At 50.0% G+C, this 15,097-nt stretch overlaps 1 protein-coding gene across 4 annotated transcripts; it reads left to right on the forward strand.

Annotated features, from left to right (window-relative positions):
* The first annotated feature begins 10,189 nt into the window (after positions 1-10,189).
* TRAPPC5 (trafficking protein particle complex subunit 5) lies at positions 10,190-13,966 on the forward strand. 4 transcript variants are annotated; one of them, XM_042858953.2, is made up of 2 exons: positions 10,190-10,344; positions 11,088-13,966. In XM_042858953.2, exon 2 carries the CDS (start codon positions 11,092-11,094, stop codon positions 11,656-11,658), a length of 567 nt encoding a protein of 188 aa, XP_042714887.1. In that variant the 5' UTR covers positions 10,190-10,344; positions 11,088-11,091; the 3' UTR covers positions 11,659-13,966. The 4 variants fall into 4 exon arrangements, with proteins under 4 accessions (XP_042714887.1, XP_023969210.1, XP_005313288.1 ...); XM_024113442.3 differs by having other exon boundaries at positions 10,224-10,386; XM_005313231.4 differs by lacking the exon at positions 10,190-10,344 and adding an exon at positions 10,400-10,518.
* The last annotated feature ends 1,131 nt before the right edge of the window (positions 13,967-15,097 follow it).

A 15,097-nucleotide genomic window follows, 5' to 3' on the forward strand; every position in this document is an offset into this window, starting at 1 on the left:
TTTAGCCAGAATCCATCTTGAATAGAATGGTGTTAAACATGAAGTTATAGCTGGTGTAAGAAAGTTATTGCCTAAAGATCTTTTGATTGAGGATGATATTAAAACTTTGTTAAATCAAGTTGATGACATAAATCAGTCACAGGAGAGAAATAGTCCTGAACCTGTGTCTACTAGGGGCAAGGATTTGCCTGTGGAGGGTTTCTCCAAATGTTTGTCTGAGGAAGATGGCTGTTTAGCTATGCAAAGAAGCAGTGCATATGTGGAGGAAATTTCTATGTGTCTGTCTGGTACCTCGAAAGTGAATCTGACATTAGATAGGGCTCAGGGAAATGTTCCTCTAAAGTTGGTGATCAGGTTAAAGCTATAACTGAGGAAGGAAGGGGGACAATCTTGGGGAGTGATACATTGTTGGCTAATAAAGCTTGGGGAAGTCAGCCTGGCCCAGGTAAAAGTGATGTGTTTAAAGTAGCGCAGTGTAATAAGACACTATTTGTGGGAAAACAGCAGTTTATCTGTTAAGGGAGGGGAAGGCAAAGAGAGTTTAGATGAGCAGAGGCAGCCTTCTGAGCTGATGGCTTTGTCTAATCAGCAGTTTGGGAGGCCAGGTTAGTGGAACATGAGTATCCCTACACCTTACCTGTTACCAGTGTGGAGAATTGTGACAGTGAAGGAAATGTGCCTGTGTCTGTTGGGGGTAATGACTTGCCTATGAAGGGAGCTACCCCAATCTCCAGCAGTTGTCTGTGAATAACCATGTGTGCTGGGACAAAAGAAAGGAGATCCCAAGCTGTTTTTCTGCTAAAGGGGAATGTTTCTCCAGCTCTTTTCTGTTTGTAAAGCAGACAGAAGAAGCCTGTCAGCTTATGATGGTTGAAAAGTTATCAGTTGACCCAAGGTTGGTTCTGGATACAACTAAAGCCCAGGAAGGAAGTGGTCAGAAATTTGTGTCTGCTAGGGATGATGACATTGCAACTATGTTGCATCCAGTTAATGTTATAAATAGCTCCCAGAGACGGATTCTGATGCTTCTATTTTGCCTGTTGCTAGTGTGTTGCTGGGTAAAGACTTGAAGGGAAGGGATAGCTCAGTGGTTTGAGCATTGGCCTGCTAAACCTAGGGTTGTGAGTTCAATCCTTGAGGGGGCCATTTAGGGATCTGCGGCAAAAATCTGTTTGGGGATTAGTCCCGCTTTGAGCAGGGGGTTGGACTAGATGACCTCCTGAGGTCCTTTCCAAGCCTGATATTCTATGATATGACAACTTTGTCTGATCAGGGTGCTATCCTAGCCAGGACACAAGGAAAGCATGAAGGTGATTTCACTGTTACCCACTGACAGTGTGGAAACTTGTAACAAGGAAGAGAATGCTTCTAATCTTCTGACTATGAAGTCTAGCAGTTTACCTGAAAGGGGGTTGTATGTAGGGTGACCAGACAGCAAATGTGAAAAATCAGGATGGGGGTGGGGGATAATAGGAGCCTATATAAGAAAAAGACCCCAAAATTGGGACTGTCCCTATAAAATTGGGACATCTGGTCACCCTAGTTGTAGGAAAATCCTCCTGATGGGCCAGAGGTGATTCTGGATGTATGTGACATGCAGAAGGAGTTTGGTGATTTGTCTGTTGTGCCAAAGTCAGTTCTGGACATAAATAAAGCTCAGAAAGAATCTGTTGCACTGCAGGATATTGCAGAAGGAAAGGAATTTCTTGGTGAAGTCTTTAAAGTCTGTGAAAAGGAATTATTTCCACTGACTCTTAATGGGCCAGTGTTGATAGTAAACAGCAACATCTCTCTTCTGATGAAAGTGTACTGGTGCCTAATGGACAAAGTCTTTCAAATGAAAATGAATCCACTGAATTTGCTTTAGAAAAAATCCAGTGTGGATAGCTTTGAGAAGATTTCAGGTGGAATAAAAATTGTTAGGGCGTTTAAACTTAACCAGCTTGTTGGGGAGACAATGCTGTTGTAACATGAATGTCTCCATGTTGATATTTTAAGTAAGCAGTCTGTGACTCAGGTACTGAGGAAAGATCAGGTTACTGGTTTTTCAGAGCAGAACAGCCTTATAACTGAACCCACAAGGATGCAGGGGACAGCAGGCAAACTCTCATCACTAGATATTTTGGATACGACTTGTAGACTCTTAGTGGACTTGACATCTGATTCCATGTTGAAGCAGAGGTTGGTAATGGAAGGACAAAAGAACCTTGAGTCTAACACGCTAGTGAAAATGGATGGAATCTCTTTAAGACAGAGTCCAGCCTTGGAATTGGTAAACTGGTAAACAGGCTAGTGTCTGTGTAAATGCAAATTACCTGATTGACTGGAGGGAGAAAGACTTGCCTGTAGCTGTTAGCAAAAAGGACACACCCAGCTGGCCAATGGATTTTGTTAAGCAAAAGAGCTCAGATTTTGACCCTCTGGAACAGGGAGAAAGGGGAAAAAATTATCATGCTAATGAAAGCCACAGGTTAATCCTAAAATCAAAAACCCCAATGGTATTGAGCCAAAGGCATGGTATAACAAAAATGATTGTGAGTGTACACCTGCAATGAATTTGATGTTAATGTTAATGCTAATGTTAATTTTTGTGATTGTGGTCCTGATACCAAGAACTGTGAAAATGTACAATGTGCATGTTTTTGGGGGAAACCCTTGAACATGTTGGGGGTGATACATAACAACTCATTATGTTGTAAAAGCCTTCATGGTTATATTGTTTCATTACGTGACAATACACACTATGTTAAAAGGCCTGGTGATACTGATATTCCAAAGTTAGTGCTTGTATCTAATCTTGAAACTGTACACAGCAGAAAAAAACACTACAAGCTTGAACTGCTGTGTGAAAGAGCAAAATGAAGTGCAAAACCTCACAGCCTGCCTGGCTGAATGCCAGAGTAAGTGCTCTCTGAAGAACATTAATGGCTATGTTAAGTCAACACATAGACCAAACCCTGGAATCACTAACGTGTTTCACAAAGTATGGACTAGGATTTTGGCTGGGGCCAAAGCAGGCATCAATAATTTGGCTTTACAAAGAATTTAATGTAAACCCAGCTCACATCAATGTTGGAAGGTCCTTAAGGTGTATCCAGGAGCTCTAATTTTGCCCTTCCACACCAGTCTCACTTTGGGGGTGTGACACGTGGCTAGAAAGGGTTAAACATCCTGCAAAATAAATAATCCTCAAAAGCCATGTGGGGAGATAATGTTTGTGTTTTTGTGTATTTACATACGTATGAGAAGGGTCAAGGATGTAATCATCAAGCTCTGTCTATGCTGTATTCTGATAGTTCAGAGATCAAAAGAACATCCTAGCATTTAAATGAATTGTAAACATGGGATATCTCGGTATTCATCTCTCTTTGAAATGTCCTGTCAATGGTGGAGGAACAAGCAAATGGCCTTATGTTAATTGGTATAGCTAAGTACCGGTGAGGGACCTCCTTCAAAGTCATCCTAATGACCGTTTGTTCCCTGAGGACTTGTCAAAAGACATGAAATTGTATAAAAGATCATTGGGTCCTGATTCTGTCATCTCAGATCTGCTTAGGCTTCATCAGGGGAAGTTTGAGTCGCGAGACTGAGGTCCCAGTTATGCTGGTACGTCATGAATATGAGAGTTGGACGTTGGACTATGACTTATGAACTATTTCTGAAAGAACTCTTTGCAACTACAAAGCTCACTATCTCTGCTGTGAATCTGCACCTGAATGGATTGAACTCATGTCTGTAGGTATATTGATCTTTTAGCCATACTCTCTCTCTTTTGTTTTTTAATACATTTTAGTTTAGTTGATAAGAATTGGCCGTAAGTGTGTATTTGGGTAAGATCTGGAATATTCAATAACCCGGGAGGTAATGTGTCCGATCCTTTGGGATTGGTCGAACCTTTTCTTTTATATGATGAAGTAAGATTTACAGAATTTTTCATCATATTTGACATGGGGACGTAGATGGGGGCCTGAGGCTGGATCACTTTAAGGGAGCTGTGTTGTTTGGACTTCTGAGTAACCAGTAAGGTAATAAAGAAGCTGGTTTGGTGAATCTAAATATTGGAATATCCACCACTTTATGGGGATTGTCTGCCCTATTCTTTGCAGTTCACCTTAATTGAGTGAGTGACCACAGCTGGCTCCCCACTAGGACCCTGGTCACAGCCCTAGAGAGGGAAAGGCAGAGCAAGGTCAGTTGCTGATGCTGCTAGCACCCTGCAGAGGCATTTCAGAGCTCTATGCCCCTTATACACCCTCCCTAGCAAGGCAGCGGCTGGAGGCAGTGTGAGAAAAGTCTCTGGTATCCAGGAGCAAGCAGGGTTCTGTCTCTTTCAGACTCTGAGCAGGAGACGGGTCAAGCTGCTGGTGTGCTCAGCAAAGTCATAGTGAGGAGTCTCCCTTCTTCCACAGGGGTCCCCCATCTCTTCCTCTACATGCCCGTCTAGCTATCAGTGAAAGGAACTTCCAAGGTATCCCTGTAATTGGAATGGTCAAGGCTTTGTTTTAATCTTCTTCTTCTTCCCTCTTTCTCTTCTGTGGTTTTTCTTTGCTCCTTTCCCCCTCCTCTTTGCCCCCTCCTGGGTCAGTCAGTGGGGGGAGAGGACCCCATTACTGGGACACGCATCCTAATCACATCCCTTATGTTTGGCTTTTGCTGAGAAAGACCCTATGGGCACCAGTGGACATAGGCGGCAAGTTCCATATCCACGTGGTGCTCGGGCACCAGCAATATTCAGAGCCAGGGGCCCAGCTTCAGCAATACTTGGGGCCGGGTGTCTCCCTCACCCCCGGCCCCACCTGCAGTCCCCCCATGCCTTCCCCAAGTGTTCCCTGGCCCCGACTTGCTGCCCCCGCCCCGCTCGCCTTTCACGCCCCAGAGCAGTGTCCCTGTCTCTTCCCTGTGCTGCATCCCAGCAGCAACTGCTGCCATAGGGTCCTAGTGCCCCCCATCTCCACTGCCAGGGCAGACTGACTCTGAGCCTGCCCTTCCCCCTCAGACCCTTTCCTTTTCCAATGGGCCAATGGGACCCCCCAGCAGCACAGGGGACCCCCCTGCCCACAGTCACCACTCCTGCCCCATGCTGGGCAAGGAGGCAGCCCCATCCCTCACTCCCAGTGAGGCTACAGTCAGGGGCAACAGCAGGGGAGGAGGCGCACGCAGCACCATCCGGCACCCACCATGGGGGAGGCAAAGGAGATTCCAGGACCTGAGAGGGACCCTAGGAGCACATGCAGTGACAGTGGTGGGTGTGTGTGCTGCTGGGGGGGGGGCAGGAAACGGGGGCTCCTCCCCCAGAGCTTGCTGCTGCTGCCGGCATGGAAAGAGCTGGGGGGAGGCCTCCTCTCTGGCCCCTGTCCTGGAGTAGCCTGCATCCCAAACTCATTCCCAGCTCTGCCTCACCCCAGAGCCCACACCCCCAGTCAGAGCTTTCACCCCTCCACCGCACCCTCAAACCTCTACCCTAGCCCTGAGCCCCTCCAGCACACCAAACACCTTATCCCCAGTCCCAGCCAGAGCCCTCTCCCCCCACACTCCTACTCTCACCCTGAGCCCCTCCCACACTCCAAGCCCCTCATCTGCAGCCACACCCCACAGCCCTCACCCCTGCACCCCATCCCTCTGCACCCCTCCCATCCCCAAACTCCCGCCCAGAGCCTGCACCCCAATCCCCTGCCCCAGCCTAGGGCCTGCACCCCAGACCTCCTCCCTCACCCAAACTCCCTCCCAAAGCCTTGGGCAGGTGGGGGGCGGAGTTTGGGCGGGGGCGGGTTCTGGGCACCACCAACATTTCTACAAACCTGCCACCCCTGCCAGTGGAGGGGATGGAATGGGAGGGGGCTGTTCTAAAAGTATCAGCTGGGCTAGTTCAACCATGGTGCTGTAGCAGGGTGGGGGTGGGGGAGTAACTGTGGGATGGAACTAACTAAGGGTGAGATACTTGGAATCACCATCCGCTTTCTAAGGTAGCAAAAGGATGAGAAGATTTTTGCTGTCAGCAGAACGTCCCAGAGCCCATGAATCACCCAGCACCAGTGCCAGCTGCTGGAAACTCCCCTCCACTGCCTCCAGCTGACTCTTATGGCTCCATGAGGAGTTGTTCCTTCCTGACACTGTCTGGAGATTAGGCTGCGAGTCTGTCAATGCGGTCATGGAAGTCACGGGTTCCGTGACTTTCCCTGACCTCTGTGACTTCTGCAGTGGCTGGTGCTGGCGCAGGGGCTGCCCGAGCCAAGCAGCCCCTGGGCCAGCAGCAGCAATTTGGATGTATGTGAAGAGGCTCAGGGCTAGGGACAGGAGGTTGGAGGGGGTGGGGAGGGGCTTACCTTGGGGTGGGTGGCTCCCCAGATCCCACTGGCATCTCCGAGGTGGCGGAGGGGCCAGGGGACTCCATGCCGCGTGCTGCCCATGCCCTCACGCCCCGCCCCCACCGCTCCCATTGGCTGTGGTTCCCGACCAATGAGAGCTGCTCAGCCGGTGCTTGTGGTGGAAGCAGCATGCGGAGCCCCCTGGCCCCTCTGCCGCCTAGGAGCTGCAGGGACACGCGGAGCTGGGTAGGGAGCCCCTGCCAGCCTCGACAATCCTCCCCACCCCAGCATCAGCGGGGATCCCGGGCCATGCGCTGCTGCCTGCGCACCCCCCCACAGCACCAGCGGGGTCCCGGACCACCTTCCCCAGCACCTGCAGCACCCCCGGCTGCCCTCCCAGAACACCCACGGCCCCCCACCCAAGTTTTAGTCAGGGGTATATAGTAAAAGTCATGGACAGGTTACGGGCCGTGAATTTTTGTTTACTTCATGTGACCCATCCATGACTTTTACTAAAAATACCCATGATTAAAACGTAGCCTGAATCATAGGGTATGTCTAACTGCCCATGTTACAGCGCAGCTCCCGGCGATAAAACACTGTCTATATTGGCGCTTTTAAGCACTAAAACTTTTGTCGCTCGGGGGGTGTTTTTTCACATCCCTGAACGACTGAAGTTTTAGCACTGAAAGTGGCAGTGTAGACACACCCATAGGTTTTCAGTTGTAATGGCCCAAATCACAGCGACTGCCCTGTATGCAGGGCCAGCTTTAAGCCAATTCGGCCGATTCCTCGGAATGGGGCCCCGCGCCTAAGAGGGCCCCGCAACGTCCAGAGCTGCCGGCGGAGCGGGGGGGAAAAAAAAAAGCCGCATCCTGCTTCTCCCCCCTCCCTCCAGCGCTTGCGCCGCCATACAGCTGATCAGTGCAAGCCTGGGAGGGAGGGGTGAGGAGGAGGAATGTGGCGTGCTTGGGGAAGATGCGGGGCCAGGGCGGGGATTTGGGGTGGGATCCAATGAGGCAGGGAGGGGGTGGAGTCGGGGCAGTGTTGTGGCGGAGGGGGTGGGCGAGACAATTCACATCCCGGCATGCAGCCCCGCACCTGCTAAAGCCAGTCCTGCCTGTACAACTAGAAGAACAGGCCCATTCAGATGGTGATGCTTTACATTTAGATAATAAAACCTTTCTCTCATAGTCCAAAGTGCTTTACAACCATTCAGTCACTCCCATTATAATGTAGGTGAGTAGCCTCCTTTTACAGATGGGGAAACTGAGGCATGGGGCAGGGAAATTATTTGCCTGAGTTCACACAATAGGAGTCAGCAACAAAACTAGGGATTGAACTCCAGAATCCTAGTTCCAAATTAGCTGTTTTGACAACTAGCTGCCCCACCTTCCAGAGCCGGGAAATAGAACCCAGGAGTCCAGATTTTTACCCCCACCCCCATTCTAGCCACTAGACCCTACTCCCCTCCCAGACGTGGGGATAGCACTGAGGAGTCCTGACTCCCAGCTCCCTAACCCACTAGATAAAAGTCCTCTGAGGTAGAGAAAGTTGATCCCTTTCTTTTCTGCACTCTGTCCTGTCTGTCTGATTTCCAAACACTAACACTCCAAAGCAGATGGTAAAAAACCCATGGGAACATTTACTAGACAGCAAAAGTTTCACAATGGCCCCCGTAATCCACAAGTTCTGCCTTTGCGCTTGGTGACAGTCACGGGTGTTGCAGAATCAGAGAAGCTACAGCTGAGAAAGGCTTCCGCATAATCATTTCCTTGCTCACAGTTCCTCACCATTCACATGAAAGTGCCTTCTCCAGTTTACTTCAAATGGGAGAACATTCCCCAGCCTCTAGACCTAACTACTGACCCCATCTCCTCCCAGAGAACCCAGGAGTCCTGTTTTCAAATTTGTGTGCTCTAACCTCTAGACACCACTCCCCTCCCAGAGCTGGGACTGATCCTCGAAGTCCTGCCCAACTCCATGTTAACAACTAGAGCCCTCTCCCCTCCAAGCTGGACACTGAATACCCCACTCCCACGTGTTAACCACTACCCTTGCTGCAACACCCCTGACTGGTGGAGGGGGAGATAAATCAATTTTCCAAGATTTTTGTTCTTATAACAATTTTGGTTTTTAACAAGACACAGCGTAGCTGACAAACCATGTAGCTGGCTCACAATGTGTAACTGACACATGATGTCAGTGGCACATGGTGTAACTGACACACAGTGTGTAACAGACACATGGTGTAGGTGAAACATGGTGTAACTGACACACAGTGTAGATGACATATAGTATAGATGATGGCATAGGTGACACATGGTGTAACAAACTGACATAATGTAGCTGACAGACAGTGTAGGTGACACAAGGTATAACTGACACACAGGGTGTAACTGACATAGTATAGCTGACACACAGTGTAGGTGACACATGGTATAACTGGGGTGACCACAGTAGCACGTGTGAAAAATTGGGACAGAGAGTGAGGGGGCTATAGGCGCCTATATAAGACAAAGCCCCAAATATCAGGACTGTCCCTATAAAATCGGGACATCTGGTCACCCTAGATATAACTGACACACGGTGTAACTGAAATAGTATAGTTGACACACAGTGTAGGTGATACATGGTATAACAACCACAAAGGGTGTATAATATATGGAGATATACCTATCTCATAGAACTGGAAGGGACCCTGAAAGGTAATTGAGTCAAGTCCAGCCCCCTGCCTTCACTAGCATGACCAAGTACTGATTTTGCCCCAAATCCCTAAGTGGCCCCCTCAAGGATTAAACTCACAATGCTGGGTTTAGCAGGCCAATGCTCAAACCACTGAGCTATCCCTCTCCCAAAATATGGAGATATACCTATCTCATAGAACTGGAAGTACTGACATAATGTAACTGACACACAGTGTAGGAGACACACGATATAACTGACACACAGGGTGTAACTGACATAGTGTAGCTGACACAGTGTAGGAGACACACGATATAACTGACACACAGGGTGTAACTGACATAGTGTAGCTGACACAGTGTAGGTGACACAAGGTATAACTGACACACAGGGTGTAACTGACATAGTGTAGCTGACACAGGTATAACTGATACACAGGGTGTAACTGACATAATGTAGCTGACACACAGTGTAGGAGACACACAATATAACTGACACACAGGGTGTAACTGACATAGTGTAGCTGACACACAGTGTAGGGGACACAGTATATAACTGACGCACAGGGTGTAACTGACATAGTGTAGCTGACACAGTGTAGGTGACACACAGGGTGTAACTGACATAGTGTAGCTCACACACAGGATATAACTGAGGCACAGGGTGTAACTGACATAGTGTAGCTGACACAGTGTAGGTGACACACAGGGTGTAACTGACATAGTGTAGCTGACACACAGGGTATAACTGACACACAGGGTGTAACTGACATAGTGTAGCTCACACACAGGGTATAACTGACACACAGGGTGTAACTGACATAATGTAGCTAACACACAGTGTAGGTGACACACAGGGTGTAACTGACATAGTGTAGCTGACACACAATGTAACTGACTTGGCAAAGCCCGATGAGGTGACGGCTTCCCTGCAAGGAGGGGCAGAGCTTCCCACCCTGCGCCCAGCGGGGCTGAGACTCCACGCCCCTTCGCAACAAGCCACACCCCCTTCCCTTAGGCCACACCTCCCGAGGGAAGTCTCGCCCGCTCCCTACAGCCTGGCGGCTGATAACGAGCCTCACCCACCCTCTAGACCACGCCCCCGGCACCACCCATCCCTTCCGCCGGCTGAGCCCGTTACCACATGTCCCCTGCCCCTCCCACACCGAATCCCGGTTGCTGTGGTGACCAAACCCCGCCTCCCCGCTGCCTCTTCCGGCTGCCCGCATTTGCGGTACGGCCCTTTTGCAGCAGCGGCGGCCGTAAAGCGCAGAGCGGGCTGGGAGCGGCGGCGGCTCATTGGCTTTAGGTCCCTCTTCCCCCTCCTGGAGAGAAGCGCCCCGCCCCCGCCGCGCGTGAGTGCCCGGCCGGGCCCCCCGCCCGCAGGGCTGGGAGAGGTGGGGGCGGGTTAGGGGTCACGGTGGGGGCGGGGCGGCATCCCTGGGCCCGGCAGGGGGCGGTCACGGGGGCGGTGGGGTAGGGGCCCGTTCGTGGCGCTGGCGTCAGTGGGATTGGAGGCAGACACCGGGGTGGGTAGGGACAGGGTGATGGGGCTGGGTCACAGGGACGTATGTGTCTAATCACCATGTGTAATGTGGGGTCCCCGGGGTCCCTCCAAGGACCCGGGCAGTTGTATAAATCCTGGGGAGTTACCCCAGCATCTCAGCCGAATCCCAAATCTGGTGTCAATTTTTAGCTCCCCAAATTCAAGTCCCTCCACCCCTCCCTGGGAGGTTTCAGTTGGATGGCTCCTTCTTCGCTTCTTGTGCTGCCCAACTGCTTCTGTGCCCCACCCTAAGCCTGGCTGCATCTCCACGCTGGGCCAGGGAGCCCCGTATAAGCAACCACCTCACCCAAAGGTGGCTGCCTCTCAGCATGGGGTAAAGGATCCCTGCAGAGGTATTGTTTGTAAAGTGCTTGGGAATGAAAGGAGCTATAGAGATTTGTTCATTAGATTTCTTTTATTTTTATTATACGTATCGCAGTAACACTTTGCAGTCTCAGCTGCGGTCAGGACCCCATAGTGCCAGGTGGTACAAAGTGACCTCATAAGAGATGGTCCTTGTCCCACAGAACTGAATATTTTCTTCTCCTTTAGGACAATGGATTCACGCTTCACTCGTGGGAAATCTGCCATCCTGGAGCGGTCTCTGACCCGGCCAAAGACGGAGGTCAGCCTGAGCGCGTTCTCTCTGCTCTTCTCCGAGATAGTCCAGTACTGTCAGAACCGGGTTTACTCCGTCTCAGAGCTGCAGAACAAGCTCTCTGAGCTGGGCCAGCAGGTGGGAGCTCGCATCCTGGATGTGCTGGTCATGCGGGAGAAAAACGGCAAGCGGGAGACCAAGGTCATCAACATTCTCCTCTTCATCAAGGTGACGGTGTGGAAGGCCTTGTTCGGAAAGGAGGCAGACAAGCTGGAGCAGGCCAACGACGATGACAAGACCTACTACATCATCGAGAAAGAGCCGCTTATCAACACGTACATCTCAGTGCCCAAGGAGAACAGCACGCTCAACTGTGCCTCCTTCACAGCTGGCATCGTGGAAGCCATCCTCACCTACAGCGGCTTCCCCGCCAAGGTGACAGCCCACTGGCACAAGGGCACCACCCTCATGATCAAATTCGATGAGTCCGTCATCGCGCGAGACAAAGCCCTGGACGGCCGCTGAGCGCACTGCGGGGGGAGCTGACGTGCTGCTCTTGTACATATGCACTGTGTAACTAAAAGGACTGTGCTAGGATGTCCTCAAAGAGGTGCCCTGGCTTGTCTGGGGCAGGATGTGTGTAGATCAGAATGGACCTGCATGAAGCAGAGGGGGCCTCAGCTCAGTTCCAGTGGAACACATCTCTCCATCATATCAATTGCTCCTCTTCCCCTCCCTGACCCCTCTGTTCAATTCTTGGCTTCTGCCAAGGATGCCAACTGGCAACCAAAGATGCATCTACACTGAAGCTGGCAGATGTCATTCCCAGCTCAGGTAGGGATATGCAGGCTGGTTCTGACTGAGCTAACATGCTAAAAATACCAGTGTAGCAGTGGTGGCACAGGCGTGGCTGGGGCTGACCACCCTGTACGTACCTAGGATCTCAGACAGGATTGTGCTCAGGCAGCTAGCTTGAGCCGCAGCCCCTGCCAGAACATGATCCAGTCTGAGATCCTAGGTACGTACTCTGGTGGCTAGCCCTTGCTGCTGCTGTTTTTATTGTGCCAGCTTGAACAGAGCTAGCGTGTGCATCGCCACCTGAGTGGGAATTACACCTCCCTGTTGTGTGTAAACGTATTCAGATTCTGAACTCATCTCTTGCCCAAGAGATGGTCTCTCCCGCATGCAGAGCTGAGATATGTTGGTGGGGCAGCATCAGGAGGTTTTTTTCCCATGTGCCTAACCCCCCACCTCCAGAGCTGAGCGGAGAGCAAGTTACCCCACAGGAGGTGGGTGTGTGACTTCAAGATTGGAGAAAACTGAAATTTCCCCCCGTTTAATAAAATAGAGTCAAGAAGTGCTGGTTCCTGGGCTGCAGCGTCTTTACACCTAGGCTGCTGCTTCTGCTCTGGCCTATTTCAGCAGTTCTGACTTCTGCTTTCTGACTGCTTGAGTGCGTGGGACTCAGCGTGGTTCTTAGTGGGACAGACAGCCACGCCCCGGAACCACTCGCTCAGCCAGCTCCAACTAGCTGCCCTGACTGGCAGTCCTAGCAAAGTCCAGCACTGAACACTCCTCTGCCTTCTAGAGCGGATCCCTCCAAGGCAGGTTTGAGACACATTGGTGGGGAGGGATAGGGACAGAGTTTGTGTCAGAAGCTTCCTCTTCTGCTGCCCATGAAGCAGGTTCTGAATGGGTCAGTTAGTCTGAGGGTTAAAATGAAGCTTTTTGTGGTGCCCAAATCCAGCTTTTCCTTTCAAAGCATAGCACGCTCGCGCTTTCAAACCACGGCATGTACGCTCAGTGCCTGGTGAGGATGGAAACACAAAACTAGATAGCACAAGGGCTCTTTACCATGCCAACAGCCAAGCTGTCCCCAGACAAGATTTAACATGCTTCTTGCCTGAAAGGTGACCTGCCACAGGGAACATGTTCTCTGTTGCTGTTGCTTTACAGTGTACGAAGGAGATCTGAATGTGGGAGCAGTGGGGGTTTTCTTCCAAAACTTGATGCTTCGTTTAACCTTTGAAACAGCTGAGATGTGATGTCTGGCAGCCTCTGCTCTTGCTAGAGGAGTTGCTGCCCCTAAACATTCAGTAGGCAATGAGTTGTGATTACCTTATTCCACCCCCACAGTGAAAGCTTAATGAAAGGGACACAACTGGCTTGAAAACAAATCTCACTGAAAACTCTGCATCTGTGCCAGTTGCTAGTAACTCCTAATATCACTTTGATGGGAAGCAGTTAGCAAAGAAAAGAGAGTGCTCTTTTCTGCTCCTTTCCTTTGTGCAGCAATTCCATGCCGTCAGTTTCACTATTCCTCTGTTGTCAGTTTCTTCCTGGCTGAAAAGAGCATTAAAAGCATCAACAGAGGCGCAAGCTTCCCCTCCCCCTCACACAGCTTTTTTTTTAAAGGAACTCGAGTTAAAATGGAAATATTTAGAATGTTGTTATATAAAGGGAGGTTCTGTCAAAAACTGGAATTTTCAAATCCTCATGTTGACAGTGAGCCCCTTTCAACCAGAGACTCGGATCCTTTGGATCTTTACCAAGCTGATAATTTTTTCCTAGCTAACAAACTAAAATTCAGTTTAGTGAAATGGCCTTTTTTCATTTCTCTCTGTCAGGTTGTTACCCTTCCCCATCCCCATTTCAAGTTCATCGCTCATTCCCTGGTTCACAAAAAAACGGATTGTTTTGCATTCTGTGTGGTGCTGGTTTTATTGGTCACTTTTCTATTGTACTTGCTCTTTGGGGAATGAGTGCTGTAGATAATCTTGGGAAAGCCTAGCAGGACCTGTCTAACTCTACAAATAAAATCAGTTTATACCCAGCCTGCATGTGCGTGTGTCCTCAACGCTTGAGTCTCAAAGCAAGGTTTTGTTCCAGGCACCATTAGAGAACAATAAGCAACAGGTTCTCATAGTTGCGGATTGTGTGGATCATCTCTTGAAAGTGAAAGTGTCACATAGACATTTCCCCTCTAGTCTAGTTCTTATGTGAGCACCCTTCTGTTCATGATTGCTTGCATTCTGACAGTTAAGGCACTGTCATCTTCCTTCTCTTTAAGCATATATGCCACCCCGTAAATTGTTTACATGGAAAATTAATGTTAGGGTATTTTAGCCGTCTTTAGTACAATGGGCGGTTCTGTTACACAGTGCCAGTTACTGATGCCCAGAGTCTGCGTGGAGCGGATGTACTGCTGGTGTGTAGGCAGCCCAAGGGACACCCCAGAGTTCGTTGCCTGTTGCCATTGGTATGACTGTAGCGCTGAGAGGCCCCAACCCAGATTGGGGCTGCATTGGGTTGGGTGATGCACAGACACACACGGCTTGTCTTCACTATCGTGCTAAATTGGTACCACTGTGATCAATGCAGCGATGGCGATTTAGCGGGTCTGGTGAAGATGTGCTAAGTCTACGGGAGAGCACTCTCCGGTTGATGTAATTAATCTGCCTCAACGAGAGGTGGAAGCTATGTTGATGGGAGAGCGTCTCCTTCTAGACATTGCATTAAGTTGATGTAAGTTACGTCGGTCAGGGGAGTGGTTTTTTTACACCCCTGAGCAACTTAACTTATGTCAACTTAAACGGTAGTGTAGACAAAGCCACAGGGAGGCACAGCCCCTGCACCAAAGAGATCACTGTGGAAACAGATAGGCAAAAGATGAGGGGAACTGACTTGTCCAAGGTCACACAGCAGGTTGGTGTCAGGGCCTGGGGGAGGATACTGGTCTCCTGACTCCTAGCCCCAATGTACCATCTGCACGCTCCAGTTATCACCTTCCCCAAGGTGTTCCTTTCAACCAAGGAGAGGGAAGGGGTGGTCGAAACCATCACATCCCCTTCCACACTCCCACAGGCCCATAAGGTACAGGTGCAAATCAAGGCAGCTTGATTACTATAGGTTCCACCTGCTCAGAGCGTGGCCAATTGGGCAGCTTTAAGCTAAAGAGGACAAA

The sequence above is a fragment of the Chrysemys picta genome, chromosome 22 (genome assembly GCF_011386835.1).
Source record: "Chrysemys picta bellii isolate R12L10 chromosome 22, ASM1138683v2, whole genome shotgun sequence".
Taxonomy (NCBI): domain Eukaryota; kingdom Metazoa; phylum Chordata; order Testudines; family Emydidae; genus Chrysemys; species Chrysemys picta.

What these genes read in the sequence shown, in the direction of transcription:
- TRAPPC5 (XM_042858953.2), top strand. Translation starts at nt 11,092, where the DNA reads ATGGATTCACGCTTCACTCGTGGGAAATCTGCCATCCTGGAGCGGTCT.